This window comes from Haliotis asinina, chromosome 5 (assembly GCF_037392515.1).
Source record: "Haliotis asinina isolate JCU_RB_2024 chromosome 5, JCU_Hal_asi_v2, whole genome shotgun sequence".
Lineage (NCBI taxonomy): Eukaryota > Metazoa > Mollusca > Gastropoda > Lepetellida > Haliotidae > Haliotis > Haliotis asinina.
In genome coordinates, this window is record NC_090284.1 from 2774005 (window position 1) to 2798711 (window position 24707).

Consider the following 24707-nt stretch of genomic DNA (forward strand, 5'->3'; position numbering starts at 1 on the left):
TTTGCAAAATGTGCATCTACGTTAGTTTGGTTGACCAATATTGGAGACACTGTCATTGACATCAGGTGTCAGCAACGGATTTGTAAACAAATTACAAGTTAAATAATCATAAGACTATTAAGAGTGCTACACAAAGTATCAACCGTCATGATCACTGTCCATGTGGAAATAAGGCTGCTTATCTCATTTGGTCGTTCAAAGTACGTCTAATTTGTACACAAGCTAATGTGATCACGTGTACACTCCAATCTATGCATACAATCTGCCATGTCTCGGCATCGGCACATGACCCAAACAGTGAACATGATGGGATCACAATGTAACGATGCAGAAAAAAAATATTATGAATAAATAACATGTCAAGAAAAATGCAATTACCTGAGAGATATGTCATGGAAATGATCTTATACCAGTGACATTGTGCATGTCTGCATGCAGTCTGTGTTGATTGCTTTCACACAGTGTAAACAATGCAAGTTTTGTTTTGCAAGGCTCTTGCTCAGACAGTTCGGGCACTTGCGCGAAGGTCACGTGGGATATATGTCTTACTTTCGACACAACTAATTTCATAGACCATTAGGCTTTGAATGTCATTTCGGAAACTATGGAAACTTCTAAAATAACACATATTAGCCATGTTAGCTGAAACTCTGGAGCCATTTACATTCCATTTATATATTGTTCATTAGAAATTTCATACTGATACGTTACAAACCGTGTCAGTGTCATTCTAGAAAATATATATGTAACACATAGGTGTCATATCGGCATTATAAATGCAGCACTTGTCGGACAATGCAGGTGAATGAGGACCGGTGACATGTTCGGAGAAGCACATGAAAAAAAATGTCTTATGATCAAGGTTTTTCATCGGACTGAGTACATACATGTAACATAGTTCGTAATTGTAAAAGACTTAAATATTCGGTTTTTATTGGTTAAAGAGCCATCAGAACAATAGTTATAGATATTACCACGATCACAAGTCGAGGCTCCCCTAGCTAGTGGTTGATGACATGACTAAACTTACAGACTGGGGCAATCAAACCAAGAACCTGGTTCTTATGCTTGCCCCCTGAGACCAGAACTGGTCACTGTGAACATATGGTCAACCCATGATCCACACAGTGGCATTGTAAAAGATCACCTGCACAAATCTCTGTTTGTAATAGACATGAGAGGATGTTATAGAGTGGGATCGATGTTTGTACATGCACACGTCTTCGGTAGAAACCAATAATTATCAGGTCTGACACCAAGCACTGGTTCAGCTCAGCGGAAAACAGGGATGGGGTGCATTTACAAAATAAAACTTTTACATGTAGCATCGTGGAGTCAGTTCAGTTCTTTATTTCAATACTGAAAGGCCACAGGCCTATACTATAAAGACGTATCATATTTTACATCACATAAAATCATATGAAAACCTGATCTGATATCATACCATGTAATGCCATATCGCGTCATTTTAGATCATATCACATCAAATGGTACCATATCGTATATCATACTTTATACATTTTAACATGCGAAATCGTATCCTACTATATTGTTTCATACTATACCTATCATAGTACATTATACCATCCATATCATGTCATATAATATATCACATCACATGTTAAATACCAAATCTTATAACATTCATCATGGCATATCAATCATATACATAGATCACACTATAAGTATACTACAGTATCATGTCAAATTACATCGCGGAGTTGTTTCAGGGGTGAATAGGAAGGTGCATATATATGTGCGAAGAAGGGCAAATTTGTAGTGATTAAAACAAATAATAAGAACAATAACAGAAAATTTCATTTCTGTACTTTCTCACTGACGATAAAGAAGATAGATATCCAGGAAGTTTAGGTTATGCTTTACAATGTGACAGGTTCAGTTTACCATGCATGTGACTAACCTGTATTTTGGCATCAACTGTTACAGACAACGGGAAGGCAGTGCTATAGTTCTGTATAATCAGCTAATCCCAAGAGGACTGAATTACTTACTAAACCAGGGATCATAAGATACGATGCCAGAACGTGGTCAAATGCAACATATGTCATATTTGGGATTTCACTTTCTTAGTAAAGTACAAATTCTAGTACTTTTCTTCGGTTGAGTCCCATCCGGGATCATAAGTGAACATATAGCTACAGGTAAGAATGACAGGATGCTTATATGCCGGTCTGCCGGTCACACAGTCTTGTTCAATACACGTTTTAATTCGGAAGGTGGAAATAAGTAATAAGGGATTTTTCACTCAAATATTTATACAAACTATAATTAGATTCCCCCCAATCACTGTTGACCATTCAGAAACACCAGCGACAGTTCTCTCTAAGAACAACATAACCTGCGTCCATTCGCGTCGCTGTGTTCATAAGACCAAGCCTGAATGATTTGTTGATACAAGCTAAACATGCGCTAGTGTCATTACCACTCTGTATACATATACTGATTGCGTATTCTTTGAAGATTGAATTGTTTTGACAGTAATCACCCTTGTTCAGATAGTTTGGAGTGTTGATTTTGATAAATGCATGGCGATGAGATTATTATACCGTCAACATGAATCTTTCGGTTTTTTGTCAAATAAAAATCGTGGTTGTTCCCCAAATAACAACATTCAACCTAATACAAACTAAAGTGCAGCACTTAATTAGGAATTTGTTATAACTGTATCGTCATATCACCTCTCGCATAGTGTGTAAAGGTCCAGACTTCATGAAACAATTCATGCTTTCACATGAGGTCATTATATATAAAATGCTATTACGAAAATAGTTTCGTTATCACGTGATTTGCGAGACATGCGCATGAAAGGCGACATTTAACAGAAGCCAGTGGACGTAATGGGCCTGATGCCGATATCGGCCTCCAGGCAGGCCTGTCAGCATAGCTTCGAATACTGACAGAATCTGTTGATTTCGGCAATAATGATGTCTCGGCACCGGTGCTATGTAGATACTCTATTTTGAGACAATTTGAGTGTGTATTCCTCAAGCAGATTCTGTGATATACGTGCAATCTTTCCAGGGTAGGAAACTCAGCCATTTGAATTCCTTCTGAAAGGTGAGTTGCCTTGCTCTATCGAGCTGAGAGGTTTTCCTTCTTTGAATGCAATTTCACTGAAGCGAAAAAGTGCACTTATATTGTTAATCATACCCAAAGGATTTTCTGGTATAGCATTTGTTATATTTAGAGAGGTTACAGAGCTGTTGTTGTGAAAAAAACATCTGTCTGCATTTCGCAATGCGGGTAAGGTGTCGGTGAGGAGAAGGTGCCCCCTATTTTCGAGCTCAAAAGCTGAGGAAAGTGGACTCATCTGATTTGCAGTTAGTTGTTTTGGCACTATTAACATTATTCTTGCTGAAAACACTATAACCTAGTTAGATGCATGTTGGGTAATGTCAACACAAGGCGCATTCGCTTCGAGGATCAGATCAGACAGGTCGCCATTTTTGTTATGGGCGGCCATGTTGTAGAGTGGATTGACTTCATTGAAAATTCAAGATGGCGTTTCTGCCGGTGCATTTACGGTCTCAGGCACCTCTAACAATGTCCGAAACTATTTTTTGCACAATTTACGACATTTTGATTAGATTTAGTAAAAATCAAATCGCTTAAATAGCAAATCACATAAATTTCATCCATCGAATCCCAAGTGGCATTTTGCCAAAACCTCAAATGACCCAGACTTTAGTTATGTCATGGCCACCATTGACATGGTCGAACATAAAATATCATTAGAATCTGACATAATTTTTGATTCAGTAAATTTCCTTTGATACCACGAGTTGAAATATGAAGTCATCATAACTAAGTTGATTTAACTCGGATATGTTGTGGAATTCAGTTTTTAGAATTTCCAAAATGTTTTCTGTGTATTTTTTGTCACATGAATAACAATGAAATATGAGATTTCTTTTGGATAGACTTATTTGGAGTTTGGGGAGTTTGATTTACGTGACGTGATAGAAAAAAATAGGGGTATTAATGTGTTGTATTTAAGGTCTGTTTGAAATATTGTAAAAAATAAACAAGTATTGGCAGTTATTCTTCAAAAGGATTTATGTTCAATATTTACACAACTATTAATGTTATCAAATCTGCATTTCAAGTCATATGTCATTATTTTGTTTCAGCTGTTATCCAAAGATCTTTCATCTTGCCTTGCAGTATAATCAACCTGATCCTGTTATAAGGTGAACATACTTTTTTCCGGGATTCTATTTCAGTTGTCCTCTAATTTTTAAGGCCCGCCATATGCTGGGTACTAATGTCATCTTGGAGTTTGCCTGAAAAGTTCATTGTTTAAACAGCAGTCATATGGCATGGAAATACTTTATGATGACCATGACGTGCAGTTTGGCATGACTTCCAAATATTGGAAGTCTGCCAACCAACTAGGTAGGATCAAAACTTGAAGTCATAACAGTTAAATTCTTTATGTAATAGGTCCTCCCATTCCCCCATCCCGTGTTACCTCTGTAAGAAAATGGTTGACCAAAAGGAGCTCTTTCCTTTTGTAATATTGAAACAATGGTTTTTATTATTTGCAGGGTTTAAATTCCATTGCCAAATCGGAAGATATTAGCACTGCCTTTCATATCTAATCTCAGGTAAGTACTAGTGCAGACTGGCTTTAATATCTCCTTAGATTCAAAATTAAGCGTTTTTCTGTTTCACAAGGGTTTAAAAAATCCTGCCCCCGACAAGTAAGTTTTCATTTTGGACAATCAAATAATATCTATCTTGTCCATGGGCTGCTTGATAATTTCTGCTTATGGTTTCAAACTGCAAAATAAACTGGATTTCATGTCTTATCTACTCAAAATGTAGCTTTTAAATGTCTCAGTGCTAAAGTAGGGTTATCTATTTTGGCTATTTATCATTTTTCGAAAAATAAATCAGTAAACATTAACATCAAATGTTGATCTTTGCTTTCATAATTTCATCATCATGACTGTTAAAATCAGGGCAAGTGGAAAATAAGCCAGGACAAGTTACTTTCTCAAAAATATTTTGAACCCCTGCATTTCATCCCAGTTGTTACCTGAATTGGTTAATTTATATAGAAGCTGTCTGAAAGGTTAATCTGAGAACATGTTGCACATAATGTAAGTTTCTGGCTATACTTGGCTTACATCACTATGTGAGATCTTACTAGTGTGATACGTAATAGTTGCACACAGGTAACTGAAAGCATCTGCTTACTAGGAAAGGTTTGGATTTTCTTTTAGTTCCCAACCTGTGTAGGTCCCGGGACAGAATAGGCCTTCAGCAACCCATGCTTGCCTTAAAAAAAGGCGACTGCTGGGATTGGGTGGTCATGCTCGCTGCCTTGGTTGACACATGTCATTGTTTTGAAATTACACAGATAGATGTTCATGTTATTTATCACTGGATTGTCTGGTCCTGACTCTATAGCTTACAGACCGCCACCACATAGTTGGAATATTGCTGAGTGCTGCATAAAACTAAACTCACTCACTGTAATATTTTCCTAACTGTTCTTAGCAGTTGCTGTCCTTGCTTTTTTAACACAAGTTTTGTTGTCATTTGCAGAACCATAATCAACAGTCATTAAGAGGTGAGTGTCATTTGTAATCTTTGAGTGTACGTATCTTAGTCAAGTGTAATGCAGTTAGTCATGTCTTGCAGTATGTTCAGATAAAAATTAAGAAGCATGTTAAAACTCTTCCTTATCAGATAAGGAATATATATTTAAGTGATATTATTGACTTGAAAGAAATTTAATGATGGATAATGGCAGAAGTCTTTCCAGTATTTGTACTGCAGATTATGAACTGGTCAGTTATAAGGTTAAACTATTCTTTATGCTCCTTTGGTTAGTGCTGTTCCTAAATTCGAATGGACAAAACATTGTCTTTGCCCCAAAGTAAATATCCAACTAGGTAGGCCTACAAATCATCGAAGAAATCTTTGACAAATAATCATGCCCATTTTGGAACTATCTGCTAAATTGTGTACTGGTCGTCAGAATGGGTAGACAGTATACTTTAAGTTACAATGTTTGTGTAACTATTAAATTAAAAAGTCACTTATTTGTTTTGAAAAATGTTCTGATGCCTGTTACTGTAATTGTTGTCAAAACATTTGCCGAGAGCATTGCATCTCTTATTAACAGAGCAGTTTGAGATGTGAAAACCTAGTGGATGAACTGCATGTCAGTGATAATTGATAAATTTGAAGAAGTTTGGTGCTTTGTTCTTGTTATTACTGAATTAAATGCAATGTGAAAGCCCAAAGTTTTGATGCTCCTTAATTTGATCAATTGGGCACAGTTACCCCAATGACTACCTGCCACTTTGTCCATGCTTGCAGAGGAATGATTTATTTTCCAAAGCAGGTGTCCCAATATGGTTCATGCAACAACCTCATAAGTTCGTTCAAATTGTCATCAGAAGTTTCAGAGGCATCCTGATGAAAACATGTTTTGTGAAAAACCTACTTACATGTTCCAAGAAACTTTGATTTGATTTTTAGTACCAGTACTATCACTTTAATCATGAAATATCAACATGTCAGCATGGTTTACTTCAGGAACATATTTATTCTTTGCTGTTTGGAGTCAAGTTCATTTATCAAAGAACAACATTTGATATCTTACTTATTTCACAAAATACTTCAAGAAACACCTTACTCTCTTCAGTCATGTAAGGAGACAGAATTATGAGCAGAATAGATAACATTTCCTGTTTTAAGGTTTGTATGTCAGCACACATTTTCTCTATTTTTCAGATTTCTTGATCTGCTCGCCATTGTATTTTTTGTTGTGCAAAGGTAGATATTTTAGTACATTTTATAAATTGACAATATGAGTTAATGAACAATTCATAGACATTGTAAACTTTCCAACTAGTTTCCAAAACTTTTACTTATCTGATTGTGTCATTGTATTCTTTATTATAAAGGAATAAACGTCTTTTTAAACGTGGTGGGGTAGCCTAGTGGTTAAAGCTTTCGCTTGTCATGCTGGAGACCTGGGTTTTATTCCCTAAATGGATCCAATGTATGAAGCCCATTTCTGGTGTCCCCAATGTAATGTTGCTGGAATATTGTGACATAAAACTCAACTCACTCACATTTTTGTAAATTATCAGTAAATTTATGCAATAAATTTAAATTTGTCTGTCTGTCATATTTTGGCTTTGCTAGGAATAATTGAGTTTCACCATTCCAGGGAAGAGGGCTTTGAACTAACCAAGGACAGGGATTGGGAAAGGCAGGGACCATTTCACATTCAAATTACAATTCAATATTTTGAAATTTACTATTCATAAAAGGTCAGTGGCCCATTCTTAATTCAGAAAATAGCTAATAATCCAGAAAGTGGCACATTGTGAGAGTTCTCTGAGTCCCTGCAAGGATCTCTTATTTTGTTTATCTCACAATCTACTTTCACATGTTTGTATTGTACATTTGGGGACACTTGCTAAAAAGTGACATGAGGGGTATTAATTTTGAAGAGGTGATAGCCATATTTTTCAAGGCCACAAACTGATGGAAAAGGAACTAATCCAGTTCATGGAAATAGGTGTAAGTAAAAATTTAGAAACGAAGTTTAAAGACATGATATATTTCTATTTTACAGATCTCGTGGGTCCATGCCATATTCTTTCAACATTTCATTGTAAGTTGTTTCTTTTTGTGGAAATGCATTTGATATTATCCTAGCATTTATTTGGTTACCACAGGAAAAAGCACACAGCCCTCTATTTCTGATAACTACTCAGTCGATCAGTTTCAAATATGTCCATTATTTTGATAATGATTGGTACTGTAAATTGTTGACATGAATATCAAGATCATATTGATCATGATAACCTCTTGAATTATGCCTAAGCATAATGTTTTCCATTCCAGATTTTTGTCTAGTTCAGAACAATGCAAATTGAACCTTGCTTTGAGGTTGTGTTGTAAAGGTGAGTTAGAGATAACTGTAAATCTGACAAATTTTTTAATGTTGTAGGTGCCATTGGATGTTAATGTTTTGTATATGGGAAAATTTGTTCCTTTTGCAAAATTTAAACACTTCACAATTTGTACAAGGGATTAATAGTTGGAGTTCTGTTGTCATGGATGTAAGGCTATAAATTGAACATGTGTAGTCTTTCTTGACTGTTGTTGAAATGCTTAATTTTTCTTTATCAGATTGCATTCCAAATTGAGGGCAAGCACATTGAAGCATTCTCTAGCTAAGACAAATCAGTCAAAGTGCCTAGCTCTCAGGTAAGTTTTTCACTGCTGTCCTCAGTTCTTGCTGTAAGTTATTTTTGTGCATATTGACATTGTAGACATCTTCATAATCCTGCAAGAGTAGATCACAACAATAGACTGCTTTGCTAAGCGGTGACTAAATTTGACTGTCAAATTTGGTAACTTGCTTCATGTACCCTGATTTGTTGGACTTTCGTTACATGAAAGCATGATTTCTCCAGGATTCGTTTAGACTATAGCTGTAATGTTTCTGACTGCATTGTGAAAACATAGACATACATGCTGATACCCTCAGATTAAATTTCATGAATAAGTGTGAATACCTTTTGATCACATTTAGAAACATACTAAACTATTTATCAATTTATTTTAAAACCTTTTATGCATGATTTGATTAATTTGGGTTTGTATGCCATGAAGTTTTGCAATGGAAAGGATTTTAGATGGGGTCCGTTGATCATGACCCACAGAAATCCTGTTGGAGCTGGTTCAACTGAAACTTTTCTTTTTAGGAAATGGGAGTTACTGAATCCTTCCAACAAAGAGGGAAGCTTGCTACTTGTTTTCACAATAGCTGGTATGTTGTAGTATGATTCATGCTTTACATAGATCACACTTGCGTACGTGGTGTTGCTTCAAGTTAGCTACATTAAGGTGCCATGTATATTGTTCTGTTTTGTTCATTGATCTTTAATCAAAGCAGTCATTGCTATCCTTATGACAACTAAGAATCACTATGACCATGTGGCTTTACCTTGGTATTATTTGAGCTTTAGTGGAGATGTAGTCATGTCAATCATCTTCATTTCAGATTGAACAAGTTACAATTAACTCAAGATCAATCATCGCTTGCTACAAACTACTCATTGCTCCTTATCAACGAAGTACTCACCAAACCACGATTCCCCCCTGAGCTGGTCACAAAGACATGCAAGAAGGTAGGTGTGCTGAAGAAGTAAGAGTTGATGAAAGGATTTAGCTACCATGTACTTGCCTGCTTCTGCATACAGCAGCATGTCAATCAGTCATTTCAAGGATTTTTATTTTTGATTCGGTCAGTATTAAAGGACAAACAACAACCACACTCAAAGGAAAAATTATTCTAATGTGTTACCATATAATTTTATAATGCTTATAAACACTTCCTGTTTATTTTTCCTGATATACATCAGCAGTGTCTTTGTTAACAACAGGGGGTAAAAAGGCTGGTAATCAATGGGCGTCTTCAGCGTCAGCAGCAGGGGGACTTGGTTGGTGTGAAGAAGACGATGGTGGATGGCGTGAGGGACCACCTGCTACGGGTAGTGGTTGGACAGATCCAAGTAAGTTTGCTCCGCAGTTAAGCTTCATTTTCTTGGTTATCAGGCATGTCTACAAAATACCTTGACAGCTTTTGATTTCTTTCTGCCCTGTACTAAGTATTGTTGCCTGAAAACCACATTTGTACCCTTTTGTTTTACTTCAACTTTGTTGATGAATGCTTCATTAGTATTTGTCTTTAGACTAGTCTTCTGCCTCTAAGGTAATAAGGAACAGATGTTTCTTGAAATGGTCCATTTGTATTTCGATCAAATCATTTGCAAGGCTTTTTAAGGTCGAGAGAGAAACTCTTATCTCAAACAGTAGTGCGTTTGACTAAGAATGAGACATGATGTAAAGTACTTCTATCATCCCTTAAGGAAATATAGTCCTATTTTGTCTCTATAAGGTCCAGCTGCAAACGACAGAGGTCAGAATATAGGAACCTGGCACAATCCTTCCAAGGACTGTGAGTGGAGCCAAAGCTCAAGTGTTAATAGTGTCATTGTGGATTCCTCAGATAAAGAAGCTTGGCCGTCCATTGGGAACTCTGAAACTGCGGGCTCTGATGCAGGAGATGATGCTGCATCTGTCAAGTCCGGATCTGTGATATCTAGCTCAAGTAGCCATGGTCAAAATCAGGAGACCAATCAGGGGTTAAGTGCCATGCAGAGTCAAAGTGCTTCCAATCCATGGGGAGCCAATTCCACGCTTGGTGGACTTGAATCAAATCCTTGGGGGATCAGGGATCCTCCAAATTCCTCTGCTGCCAATATGAATCCTATGAATTGGGGTTCAAGTAATCCGCATCCAAGTCTTTCTATGAACAACCAAGGACATAATATGCAAGTTGGTACCAGCATGGCTGGTAGTGATAACCTATCAAATTCTATGAACTCAAACTCCTCCACTTCCCGTTCAGGATGGGGGATGGGTGCCCCAGGCCAGGGTAGCCCAAGACCACAGAATTCCATGCAAATGCAAACCTCAAATGGCAACAATATGCATGGTTTGATGCTTAGCGGTAGCGGTGCTCAACAAAGTGGACCTCCAGTGAGTGGCAATCAGACAGGGCCTTCAAATAATCAAACTCCATGGCAGGGTAGTAGCGGGTCTGGCATGTTTGGTGGCATGACTACGTATTCCAAACCCCATGAGTCTGGCTGGAATAATCCAACAAGTGCTGTGATGAACAATTGTGGGAAAGAAAACAGTGGCAATAATGGTGGCCCAGAAGGTGCGGGTAATGGCTCCAGCATGTGGGGCACACCAGATGCGCCTCCCAAGTCTGGCTTTTTGGGAAGTAGTGGGTGGGGAGAGTCCCTACCTCCCACTCCACAGTCAGCAACCCAGTGGGATAATAATTCTAAGTCACAATGGGGAGACAACCCCAATGGTGCAGCCAATAGTCAGGGATCAGGCAATACTACTGAGTTCATATCGTGGGCTCAAGCTGCATGCAAGGGTTTAACCCCAGGCAGCAGCAATTCAGGGACCGGGCAACCCTCTGCTGCTGATGCAGCAGGCCAATCAGGACAAGTTGCTGATGATTTCATCAGACAGGCCATTGAGAACCATGATGGGTGGGGGGCAAAACCTGTCAAACAGGATACAGCCTGGGATGTCTCAGAATCACCAAAGACCAAACGCAAGTTTTCTACTGACAGTGGTGGTGGAGCTTCCAATGTGTGGAACAACAATAATGGAACGGCAATCTGGGAAGCTAGTCGTGACAGTAGCTCTGGAGGTAATGGAGGAAATGGTGGCAATGGTGGTAGCGGAGGCAGTGGTGGATGGAATGGAGCATCAGGTGGATCTCAGTGGCAAAGTGAGAATGATTCCAATACTTGGAATGGCCCACCAAACAAGCCTGGAGCTGATAACCAATGGGGTGGTAATGGAGGAAGTGGGGTTGGCAGTGGTGTAGGTGTTGGTCCAAATGGTGGTCTTGGTGGCCTTGGTGGAAACAGTGCTGGTAGTGTTGGAGTTGGTGGAAATGGTGCTGGCAATGTTGGAGGTAGTGGAGGTGGAAGTTCTGACAAAACCATTGGTACCTGGGGGGGAGGCTCTGAAACCTCAAGCATGTGGGGTAACAAGACTGAAACAGGATCTTGGGGATCTTCTGGTCAGGATCGTGATCGTGGATCTGGGTCCCAATGGGGTGACAATCAAGATTCTCAAGGAGGCTGGGAAGATGCAGCAATGCAGCGTCGACGTGTTGACAATGGTACAGGTTACTGGGGTGAACCACAGATGCAGCGCCCGCAAGGTTGGAATAGTCAACCAAGTACCCCAGCAACTCCACTAACTCCACGGCCCAAGCCTGAGCAGCCAGAGTCTTGGAACAAAGGAGCACAGGTACCGGTCCAGCAGCCACCTACAGGCTCTGGAATGGGAGGTGGAAATATAGGAGTAGGCAACCCACCAAAGGCCTCTGGATGGGGAGACCTCTCCAACTCCAACATGAAGGTTGATGACGGAACCAGTATTTGGGCAGCCAATGCTCAGCAGCAGGTAAGTCTTCCTGTTTCTCTCATTATACCACTATTTGGTAATAGAAAATTTATCAGGGTTTTTTTTTTTTTTAGTCACTGAATAATTTGTACTATTCACTTATGCTAGTACATACAGTGTGATTGCTGTGTACAATGCTTTCAAAATAGAATAGTTTTGTTTAGTAGCTTATCAACATTTTGGATACTACATAACATTGTGTTCCAGGCCCGAGCTGGAGGTTGGGGTGACCCAGGGAGTCAGTGGAATCCCACACCTGGTGCAAAGCCAAAATCCCTATCTACCTCGAGTTGGAGTGGAGATGGCGGCGGCGGTGGTGGCGGCGACCAGAACTGGAACTTGAGAAAGGTTTGCTAAGTTTCCTGTATGGCCCTTCTCACTACTGGTTAATGCCCATTGTGCTTGCAGACATGAGTGCATTGTGGCGGGTGTTGTAGCTGCTTCTCAGTTAATTGTTGTCCAACTTAGTCTCCTTCACAGCTGGGCAGGTGTAGCATAGAGACAGCATGGGAAGACTGCACAGCCCGTCTTACTTGCATGTCATCGTGTTCCACCAAGTCTTCTGGATATTTAAGAAACACTTTGGAAATTTTGGAAAGAATTTTTGTGTTTTGGAGTTAATTGTTTAATGGTCATTTATATTAAAATATTGGTCATGTGCACAGTTGGTCTGTTCATCATTTCATCATTCATTTCATTTGCATGACATCATTCGTTATGTTTGTATTGTTTAGTTCATCTGTATGTCAAGAGTCCACTTGATTGTTCAGATGGGTTAATGCTCTAAGTTGTAAAGACTTATCATGTTTGACCTTCAAATCCTTTCATCCAGCATTCTTTTCCATGATAAAGGTTATCAGGACATTTAACACATTCACACATAATATTCATATCAACAGGTTTCTGGATAAGTTATATTGGAAACAAACGCTAATTGTATCAACCCAGCTAAATTTCTTATGTTCAGTATTTATTCGGCAATAGCAAATTTTGCGAATTCTGATGTTTCCCTCTGAAATAATTGATGTGCTAGCAACTTTCTGTTCAACAAAAAACAAAAATTATTCAGTTTTGAAAGCTGTAAGTTGTAAGTTGAATCAGTCCGTCCTGGATTCAGTGCAAATCTAAGCAAATTCTGCACCCTATTTTTCAATATTCTGCAAAACATTCTGCAGTTAAAACAGTTAGGAAAAACAAAAAACCCCAAAACATTATACAGACCTTCATAGTTTAATTCTCAAACAGATATAATATTAAGTTGACAGTACACATCATATCTTGAGTAAGTTTGATGACAAAGCAAGCTCACCTTTTTCTGTGTTTGAAACACTTGCTGAAAGTTATTTCCCTCTTCTCATTTGTAACTTGCGTGCACACAAACAACTTCCTGTGTCACGCAAATAACAATTTTATATTTAAACTATATCTGAAATAATTTCACTTTTCAAAATGATCGATTTTGAGAATGTAATTGCAGTGTCCAGTTCATCTGATATTATTTGAAAGATTTTCAAAACTTGCTTTATTAATAAAGTATCTAAAATCATTGATATTTTTGAAAATGTTGTCACAATAAATATGTCAGTTCGTTTTATGTGTAACTGATCCTACTTTTGAGATTAACTCTACTTTTCATTATGGCTGTCCGTCTGTTTTCACTCAATTTTTCAAAAAACAAATTCCGTGGCAGAAAATTGGCAAATTCTGCACAGATTCTGTAAGAAAACTTTTTCGGCAGAACAGACATTTTTCTGCATGGAAAGGTAAATTCCACCATTTTTTCTGCAACCGCGGAATCCAGGAGGGACTGTTAAAGGCACAAGAAGCCACAATTAACAAAAAGCAAGTTTTTTGTCGGAAACTATGAACACGGGATACTGTTTGAAAGTTTTAAGTTCTATGACTGTAAAACAGTGTTCCTGAAGTTTACATTCATGTTTTATGATATAAATAATAGCCTGAAAATTGGAAAAAGTAGAGCATCCTTCATTTTAAATCACTAATACTCTTCTCCATGTAGCATTAGTGCTAATACTCTAACTCCTCATGAGGCATCACATACCTGGTTATTTCAAAGCAAAGGAATTGGTGTCACATTGTGGATGGACATCTTCAGTTGGTTTGCTTTTGATAGTTGATTTTGTCTAGTGTTCATTGTTTTGAGCACTTTCTATGCAGGTTCATGTGACGTGTTCATGATTAGACATTTTACATTTATGGCTTAAATCATCCTTATAATTCTGCCTTAGTATAATTCATATCAGATATAGGTCAACTGTGCACATGATGAGTTTCTGGTAATCTGTTACTCGATACTTGAGTGAAGCATCAGTCTGTCCTCTTTCTTTCTCTCCTGTCCCTCTTCCCTCCTCCTCCGCCCTCCCTGCCTGTGCTGCTCCCACCCACCCCCCTCCTTGGATTGCGGCCGACACTTGTATGTTGCTGATGGTGATTCTTGCAGCCGGGCTGGCCAGATGAGAATGCAAGCAATTCAGGCAATGTGTGGGGTGGTGAAACGGAGGTGGGATATTGGAATGACATTTCACAAGAAAATAGTACATGGAGCAGTGCCCCTGGCTGGAAAACCAAAAAGAATCTGGTGAAGGTATACTATCCCTGGAAAATGTGGGCACCATGAGACCCCGTCACTTCCGACACCGTCCTTGTTCTAGCTCACACTAGCATAGCTGCCTGCAGCTCCAGTTGTACTGCCAGTACACTAGTCACAAGGCTCACCCTTATCATTTTGTTACATGCTAGATTGCTTGTAGTACAATTCTTACAGAAGTCATTTCATGCCTTTTGTAAGTTAGTAAAGCTCAACGGTTCTTTGTTTGCAAATGTAATTAATAGTTAATGCTTTGTATTTTTCTCTTATCTTTAATACTTTTTCATTTTTGACACTGAGGCAACCATTATTTCCATTTACCTGAAATCATATTCATAAGTTTCCAAAAGGTGATAATGCTGTGTTAAGGTGAACATGTTAACTAACTGCTGTGTTCAAGTTTGATTTAGTTTTGTTCCTCCATGTCATCACACTTATATGGGACAACAGTAACTGAAGTGGCCCTACTGTGCCAGGGATAACATTGGAGCTAGCAACATCGCACAATGTGCTGTGTCTCTCTCGCTGTTACGCTAACATGACACATTTGTCTGCACGTTCTAACCCACAGTTATTGTTTATATGCTTTGTCATTCATTTTATTTGATCAGCACATTTATTAGAAATGAAAAGTTTGATGTTTCATGTTCAGTAATAGTTAAAGAATTTCATCAATTTCTCCTTGTAATTGTATGTGTAGCGTAGTTAAACGAAAACGTCTGCAATTTTATGCTGTAATTGAATAATGGAATACAACTTTTCAGTAGATCCAAATATTCTCATGAGTTTTTTTTTTACAGGGCCCTAACAAATTCCCCACTGGCAACAATCATCATCCCCAAATGAGAAGCAAATTACTACAACAGCTGATGGACATGGGTTTCAAAGTAGGTGTCAGAACATGTGCTTTATAAGTTCACTGAAGTATGATACTGTCTGTTCAATGTTATGTCAACTGCAATGTTTCATCAGGGCATAATTAAGAATAGTTTGTGCATAGTTCATGAGAAATTTCATACACTATATTTTTAAGTAAACATATTTAGACTTTAGACAGCCCGTCTTACTTGCATGTCATCGTGTTCCACCAAGTCTTCTGGATATTTAAGAAACACTTTGGAAATTTTGGAAAGAATTTTTGTGTTTTGGAGTTAATTGTTTAATGGTCATTTATATTAAAATATTGGTCATGTGCACAGTTGGTCTGTTCATCATTTCATCATTCATTTCATTTGCATGACATCATTCGTTATGTTTGTATTGTTTTGTTCATCTGTATGTCAAGAGTCCACTTGATTGTTCAGATGGGTTAATGCTCTAAGTTGTAAAGACTTATCATGTTTGACCTTCAAATCCTTTCATCCAGCATTCTTTTCCATGATAAAGGTTATCAGGACATTTAACACATTCACACATAATATTCATATCAACAGGTTTCTGGATAAGTTATATTGGAAACAAACGCATATTTAGATTAAAATCATACAAACGCCCATCATGATATCGTTCAATGGGGGTATAAAGAACAAATGAGTCTTGTGATGCTCTGAGCAGTTTGTAAGGTTTGATCAAGTTTGTCAACATGATCTAAACTTAAGACTTAAATTGTGCATTTTTGTCGGAATAATTAGGGAATTATTGATTTAATACGTATTCTTTAGTACAAGAAGTTTCTTACTTGGCATCCGTTTCTTGCTGAGGCATTGTTGGAGCATAGACGCAAACTTAGTGGTTTGATTGGTTATCATGCTTAAAAGTTGTCCTCAATTCCCCATTTGGGTACAATATGTGATGCCTATTTCTTCTTTTCGTCCATAGTATTGGTCTCCTGTTGTAAACTGCAGATAACAAAACCACTTCTCCTTTTGGCAAATAATCAGACAATTTTCATATGGGAACTCGGAGGTCTAGATAAGCTGCTTATCTGCATAAAATAAACATTGATATTTTCAAAATATGCACTAAAATATATGTTTAGTATCCCAAGTATGCAAAGAAAAATACAGAAATGGTCTATTCAGTTGTTGCATACCCTGACTCGCAAGTGAAAATCTGATGAATAACAGAAGGAAGTACTTAAGTGTCAAGTGCTATGAGTGGATCCCATAGATTATTGAACAAATTTCAGCAAGTAACTGTACACGTTATGAACTACAGAAAGGAACATTCGCACAAACGCATCAAGTTATGTTTGTAACACTCATCTTGATTCATTTCTCTGATAAGATCCAGTGAAATCGCTTGCCTTGTTAAGACTTCACTTTATCGTAATTCTTTTTAAACAATGATCATATGAATGGTTGGAGTACTAACAGTTGGTCATGGTTGTCTTCTTAAACGTTTCTTCAAAACATTATCGACATAGTAAATACCCAAATTCTGGAAAAGAGTGGATATTGGAAAATTTGAGTACCCACTGAAGATCGTTATTACCCACTTATTGCAGGCACCCTGGGTAATATACCCACTTTGCGAAAAAGCTTATCTAGAGCAGTGGGAACTTTATCTGATGTCTTTGCCGACTGATGTGTCTAGAAGATATTTGTTGAGGGATTCACAGTATGAACACAAGTGTCATTAATGAACATCTTTATTAACAATCCACTTACCTCTTTTCACAGAAGGAAGAAGCTCAGAATGCCTTGATTAGCAATAACATGAATGTTGAAAGTGCCCTGGGTAAGTAGCTATGTCATTGAAGCTAATACATTTAAATTAATGATTTTGTAATTTATAGAAATTTTGGGGGGCTGTCATCAAAGTTCTCATTTTTCCATGGCCCTGGGTTCAGTTCCCACAAAGATGTTATTTAAAGCCTACACTTTATTATCTTTTGGATGGAATGGCAACATACCAAACAGTCACCATTAAAGAAACAAAAAACACCCTCTTTAGTTTTTGATGTTATCCTTGAAATGTGCCCTGCTGATACTTTCCAGCTTTAAAGTTCTTGACATGTGAGGAGATGTTACTTTTGTTTCAGCTGATCTTATGGCCAACAAGAAGGATGCTGACATGGATGTGTTCAATAGTGCAAAACCCCGAATGCCTGGCCTGATGCCTGACAATGCCATGGTTAACGATGACATATCAGATACTCAGTCTGAGAGCAATCCACATGTGCCTAACATTAACATGCAAAATACTCCCTTTCAAAATGCTCAAGTACCAAATCAGCCATTTGTCACCATATACGACCGGTCTAAATCGGGACCTAGTCTGCCCCCATCTAGTCTGAATCCAAATAATCCCAGTATTAATCCACAATCATTGCAACAAAAACTCATGCAGCATAAGCGTCAGCAACAGCAACAGAACCAGTCTATGAATTCAATGAGCCCCACCCAAGGTCCTCTGACCCGAGGACAGCTGCCGAACACACAGGTGATGCAGCAACAGATGGCGCAGCAGCAGATCCTGCAACAATTGCGACTGGCAGTACAGTCTGGCCTCATTAGCCCTCAGCTCTTGAACCAGCAACTGCCACACAACATCCTGGTGCTCCTGCAACAACTGCTGCAACTGCAGAATGTGCTGCAGCAGCTTGTTACCAAGCAACAGTTCCTCCAGCAGAACAAGATGATGAACCTGATTCAGCGGCAACAGGTGGAACAGCTGGCAGTCATGATCAACAATATCAAACAGCAGATACTGCAGCTGCAGAAGCAGCTTTCTCAGGCACAGCAGATCCTGCTCAAGAACCCTGGTGGGGCTGTAGGGGCTGGAGGTCCCATGGCTCAAGCTCCAGCAGCAGGCCCACATATTCAAGACTCAGTTGATAACATGATGCCCATTCAGAATGAACTCGAGAAACTTGCCATCAATCCACCTCAAGTGCAACAAACGTCCCGCCTTAACCAGTGGAAGCGCCAAACCCCTGACAAAGAAACCGCTGGTGAAGTTGGAGAAAACCTCAATAAAGCTGTTGGAAGCAAACCCCTCCAGCAGTCACAAAGTGGCCCATCTCTAGGGCCATTCTCTGATCTCAGTGGCCTAAATATCAGTGGTGATACTACTTGGTCTACACAAGCAACCACCTCGTCTCAAAATTGGCCTTCTACTAGTTCTGGTGGAACCACTTCACAAGCCGAGACAAAAGAGAGCTCTGAAAACAAAGAATCTCACCCACCAATTACCACATCCAGCACTCCGACAATCAGTATGACCGACATCATCCCTGAGTTTGTTCCTGGCAAACCATGGCAGGGGCTCACTAAGAGTGTTGAAGATGACCCTCATATCACACCAGGAAGTATATCCCGGTCACTAAGTGTCAATGTTGTGAAGGATGACTACCTGAATAACTTGGCGACAAGCATCAAGACCAGCCCAATTGTGGCTGCTGACTCGTCCACCACTTGGAGCATGAAAGGAAGCCACATCTCCACCACAAGTTCGTCCAAACCCTGGTCCACATCTGAATCAACAACGCCCTCCATGTCTGATGTATGGAGCATGCCTCCAAAGAATCGCCCTCCTCCTGGCCTAATGGCACACAAGTCCCACCACTGGCCTGCTGGTGTCAACAGACAGAACTCCTGGGCTGGCAGGACAGACAACTCGGCATTTACCCCAGGTAATTTTTACATTTCAATTATTTGGTGATGGGTATTAAGCTTCTGCTTCCTGGACTAACTGCAAACCTTCATGTGGCCTGTATTTCTTCACATGTCGGTTTAAACACCGTCTATGGCAAGGCTATTTAATAGTTCTCTTCTCAAACATCAATCTTTCAATTATAACAGTCAACATCAATGCGAGCTGTTTTAAAGGTAAGACAAACATTGTGGACATTTGGTATAACTTTCTTTTGCTTCATAAGAATGTGAATTTTATCCACATGTGCACATAGTGGACTATTTATGTGATCTGACATTTGCCACCAGTGATGCCTGATTATTACTACCACTACTTTTAACTACCTTTCTGCTTGTTACCACCCCAATAGTCCCCCTCTGCCTTCTCATCTCTGACATGGACACTTGCTGTCAGTCGGTCGGTGCAAGCTAGAGTGGGGTATGCCTAGTGGACCAACCAGTGTATTGGTGGAGACTATCGGGGCGGGTGGGCCTGCTGCTCTGTTTATTTGGCAAAGCTTTGCAAATTGCTGTGAGACAAAATCTTATTGTGGGTTAGCGGTGATTGGTGCTGTCTTGTGAAGCTTTTGACCTCTTGTCTTACAGTGAACGCTCAAGGTTGGGATGGGAGAGCCCCTAATACCTCCACTTGGCTGGTCCTAAGGAACCTCACTCCACAGGTAGTAGTTGTCTTGTAGTCTTTAACATGGTCACAACTTGCATGCCAGGCTGGGAAATGTATCATTAACTATCATCCATTTGTCCATACGTTACCTGTCCCAAGTCAACTTGGACCATCTAGCCTGGTTTCTGCAGTCTTAAAACCATTGTTCCATCCCACAATACCAGCTGTGTCCATATTGCATGCTCCATTCTCAACTTCTTCACATTTTGCTGTCTAGTGCTTGCTAGAGATTGAATACAGCTTTCTGTTCTAATCAGCTGCTAAATTAGTGCATTAGTTAATTAGAAGATTGAGCTGCAGTTTTTGGAGATGGCTGTTGTGGGCTTATTCAACTTTCACATAGTATCTTAGCTTGCTTACTTCACTTTTATTGACTATTAATTGGGATATGGAATTGATTTAATTATTCCTGCTTTCAGAAATAAGAAATATTCATGAAATCTCATGTAATTTCTTTTGAACCATTATCGATATCACATTTGAGTTATTAGTTGAAACACCTTTTAGCAGTAGTGTTTGAAGTGGCTTTAAAAGCCATTTATTTTGTTCTGCTTGGTGTTGGTCTATTGAAATTAACATTCCTTTTCAGATTGATGGTTCCACGCTTCGTACTTTGTGCCAACAACATGGTCCACTGCGTCTGTTCCACCTTAATCTCAGTCAAGGACAGGCAGTGGTCTGCTACAATTCCAAGGATGAAGCCATTAAAGCTCAAAAAGCACTTAACACTTGCGTTCTTGGCAACACCACCATTCTGGCTGAATTTTTGTCTGACCAAGAGTGTGCTCATTTCCTGGATCAGCACAGTAATTCATCCAACAATCCTAGTCAGTGGTCACAAGGCCAACAGGTGTCCAACTTCCAGCCAATGCAGCAAGCACCCCCTGGCCAGCCTGCCGCACAACGCTCCACACAGCCGTCCTCAGCTGCTAACCCTGGGTACTACCGCAGCGAGTCCACCACTCCGTGGAGTGCCATGCCAAGTCGTGGAGGCATGGGAGGGGGCCAGCCTGGTCACGGCAACATGTGGAGCTCAAGCTTGTGGGGGGGAGGGGCAGTAGAGGATCATAATTCCAACCCTTTCCTTAGCAATATATTGGGAGGGGAATCCATGTAAATATCAAACAAATCTTTAATATATAGAGAGATATATTATTACACTGAAACCTGCCATAACCAAATCTAATCTGGGACCTCTACCAAGATTTTTGTCAATTCACTGGTTGTTGGTAGTCTGTTTAATGAATAAATGTTGATGACTCGTGATATGGTCAGTATTCCAGTAGTGTGTTTCCAGGACAATCAAATATAGGTTGGGCAGGTTTCTGGCTTGTTTGTTGACATGGTTTCCCAGTTTCCCATCATGTGATTGATCTCTTGTTGTACGCGGGTTAGCTAGCTAATGCAGGTGGGTGCCGTCGCCAACGACGCAAGTTAGTTACTGCTTCTATGTGTTCCATGGACCATCACTTGTGCTCTGAGAGCTGTTACCCTGCTGCCTACCCTCCCTAGTGCTAAACAGCGTGCAATTAGTGGTGCTCACTGCTTCAAGTATAGCACAGAGTTTATTTTTTGTACTTCAGGTGAAGTATTAAGTCTTTCAGAATTCCCAAATTGTCTTGTCATGTGGGTATACAGCCTCAGCAAGCAAGTGGGCCTACTAATAATTGGGCTGGAGGGAGGGCGGGGGGAAAGGGAGGGTTCAAAGCCTTTTATACAAGTTAACCTCAAGTCTTTATTTGTGAATGTATGAAAATACTGTTTATGTATAGGCCATTCATGACTGATGTCAAATCGAATCTTACTTGTAATGCAGCAACAATGAGTGCAAATATGTTTTCCTTTAATTACACTTGATTGGTGGTGTAATTTTTTTTTCTTGTTTGAATTGGAATCTGTCAGTTGGCAGGAAAAATACAACCTGTGATACTGAAGTCTCATATGTGTGTCTGTTGTCCAGTTGTGTGATTGAATCAGGATAGAAGTGCATTCTAGTGCTGTTGATAATTCTTCCAAGAAATAAATGATATTGGGCATAACGAATCATCTTGGATGATTGATTGGGTTAGCCATTTTATATAATATGCCACCTGAACTGCTGTATTGTCTGTAATAGTCCTTATTCCCGCCCATACTTGGAGAAAAAAAAAAAGAAAAAAGATGAAAAACCCAAAAACAAATAAAAAAAATCAAATGAAAAAATACAAAAAAAAAACACAAAAGAAAAAAGACGCAAAAAAAAAATACCTCCCAAAAATAGAAAACAAATGTGCATCCTAAATCCACAAATTTAATTTAAGATTTTTAATTATTTGTCCTTAATATTAACAGTGATCTGGCATTTATGGGCTTGAGAGTCCAGCACGCCGTGGCAGCAGGTAGACACAGGATGCAGTGCAAGAACAGAAATACTTAAGTGAAAAAAAAAAAAGAAAAAAAAAAGAAATACAAATAAAAAAAAAAAAAGAAATAAAAAAAGAAAAAACAACAAAAAATGAAAAAAATCCAACAAAACCAAAAAAAAAATTTATAAAGATTAAAATACAAAAAAAAGTATGACTGTATCTATATAAATGCTATATAAGCACACTGTGATTACTTCCAGGCAGGGCACCGTGTGTTCCAAAGTGCTGCTATTACAGACAGTATGGTTCTTTATTATAATTATTATTAATGTATGATGCCTCTTGTGTTTTCCGAACTCAGTACTTACTGCATTTTTATTGTGACCAAGAAGAGATATAGATCACAATCTGCCAAAGCACAGGTATCCTAGGATTGGGCAGCTTTTATCAGTACAAGTGATAGGAGAATTTTTGACATGACATGTATATTGTGCTCGTAGCTTGCTTGAATTGTATTCTGAATAAAGTCTTTATTCAAGTCAATTTTATGTTGTTTTGTCCTGATGCGTCAATAAATGAGTTCTGTTCCTAAAGAAAGGATTTTGCATTTTGTTATTCAGCAGAATGTGACAACACTTTGTAGCTAGCAATAATCAGTTTTCACGATGGTGTTTCAAAGTTTCAGATGTCTGTTTGTCCCACTGAAAATTCGCAGGACCCACAGAATTAAGTTAAACAAACATTTTAGATTTAACATTTCTCATAACTGACTTTGAAATTTTAAACATTATATGATAACAAACATTAGATGAATAAACAGCAAACAAGTGTCACATGCCACAAATATAAACTTCACACAAAGACATTGTGAAATATTCAGTCAGACACTGGGGCTGGCGGGTTGGTGATATCTGACCCCTGGAGAATCTGCCAGATTTGTCAGAGGGTCAGAAGCTATTCGTGAACACTGAATAATTACAATGGTGCAAAATCTGCAAACTAATATTTAAGTGCGGGAAATCTTGCATTACCATTTAAGCATTATGTTTTGGGTTATTGTATGTGATGGGAAGACTGCAAGTTTGAATCCGGTCAATGATGGTTTCATCATGAATAAGTTAATATCCTGACAGATTTTGATAGTAAGTTCCTGCAATCCTGACGGAATGGATTGATTGTCAGGGTGACTGAGGTTCCGACATTATGATCAATTATCCCTGAACATTTTTGTTTGGTATCCAAGCAGCTCATTGACTTAAAACGTTCAACTCCCTCTGTGCAATGTTGTCGAGACTGGCAATAATGAACATGTTTAAAGTAGAGTGTTAAATACATATACATGAAATTATCAGCTTCTTTAGCAGCTGTCTCCAGAGCAACAGCCTATGAGTTTATTTTGATGAGTCATGAGAATACTATTTTCATGCTGCAGCCCAAGTCAAACAAAATCCACATCTTCTTGGCACATCTAATGGAGAAGCTCGTACTTATGCTTCTTAGTTCCCTCTGTTATTACTGGTCGTTTGTAATAAAGTATGTTTTGTTAATTAGACAGCAACATATTTCTCTTGGGTATGTCATTCTACAATCAGTTTAATTTCTTGATCATGTGACCAGAGGCCAAATCTGAAAAGATACACCCATATATTTTTGTAACAGTTGATGCGGTAGTCCACATTCATCACAAAGACCAGCTCAGGTTGTTACAGACCAGGGGCCCCTTTCACAAAACTCTCGTAAGCCTAAGGTCTCGTAACTTTTCTCGTAGCATTCCTACTTCTTATGTTACAGTATAGGAGGTACGGATGCTACGAGAAAAGTTACGAGGTCTTAGGCTTACGAGAGCTTCGTGAAAAGGGACCCTGGCTAGTAACACGGTTAGCTCCCATCATTCAGGTTACTGACGATACAATCAGCAGGTGCCCTTGATGGGAATAACAGTGCTAGAACTAGTGTAAAGGCCATCACCGAAAATACGACAGTTGTAGAATCAAGATAGCTTTGCGAAACTTGTCTCTGTAACATCCTTCTTGCTAGTTGGTTCTCCAGATACATGTATTCTGTGCCATATTCTCACAGGAAACTATAAGAAATTAAATTAGCATATTTGTCTAGCAGGTTTATTCAAGTTAAATTTCCCACCTCACAATTGGCATTAGCTTACTTGCCTCGTAACATGACTGAAGAAATGGCTCATATGTAAGGACAATATTGACAACAGATGGTAGATGATGTTACAATGAACTGTACAAACTTTGCATGGGTAAGGGGTAGGTTTCTGATCATTGCTCATTCTGAAATTGTTTCACCCTATGTTGGATGATGCACTGTGCAAACAGTCAACACTTCCTTTTAAAAAGGAATAAATGAAGACAGGTTATCACATACAAGATTTTACAAACACATGCTTCGTTAGATCACAAAGATAC

The 24707-nt window shown here is 38.9% G+C and overlaps 1 protein-coding gene across 4 annotated transcripts; it reads left to right on the forward strand.

Annotated features, from left to right (window-relative positions):
* Window positions 1-2816: 2816 nt before the first annotated feature.
* Window positions 2817-22816, forward strand: LOC137283510 (trinucleotide repeat-containing gene 6C protein-like). Of its 4 annotated transcripts, XM_067815050.1 has the most exons (18): window positions 2817-3078; window positions 4152-4211; window positions 4569-4628; window positions 5575-5599; window positions 6772-6813; window positions 7625-7663; window positions 7897-7955; window positions 8185-8262; window positions 8763-8827; window positions 9062-9188; window positions 9444-9572; window positions 9959-12063; window positions 12271-12411; window positions 15472-15558; window positions 17293-17350; window positions 17655-19247; window positions 19855-19928; window positions 20523-22816. In XM_067815050.1, exons 10-18 carry the CDS (start codon window positions 9179-9181, stop codon window positions 21048-21050), a joined length of 4725 nt encoding a protein of 1574 aa, XP_067671151.1. In that variant the 5' UTR covers window positions 2817-3078; window positions 4152-4211; window positions 4569-4628; window positions 5575-5599; window positions 6772-6813; window positions 7625-7663; window positions 7897-7955; window positions 8185-8262; window positions 8763-8827; window positions 9062-9178; the 3' UTR covers window positions 21051-22816. The 4 variants fall into 4 exon arrangements, with proteins under 4 accessions (XP_067671151.1, XP_067671152.1, XP_067671153.1 ...); XM_067815051.1 differs by lacking the exon at window positions 8763-8827; XM_067815052.1 differs by lacking the exon at window positions 8763-8827 and having other exon boundaries at window positions 10070-12063.
* Window positions 22817-24707: the final 1891 nt, after the last annotated feature.

Coding starts and splice junctions, on each gene's coding strand:
- LOC137283510 (XM_067815050.1), top strand. Junction 15,559..17,292: donor TGATGGACATGGGTTTCAAA/GTAGGTGTCAGA, acceptor CTCTTTTCACAG/AAGGAAGAAGCTCAGAATGC. Junction 19,929..20,522: donor TAAGGAACCTCACTCCACAG/GTAGTAGTTGTC, acceptor ATTCCTTTTCAG/ATTGATGGTTCCACGCTTCG.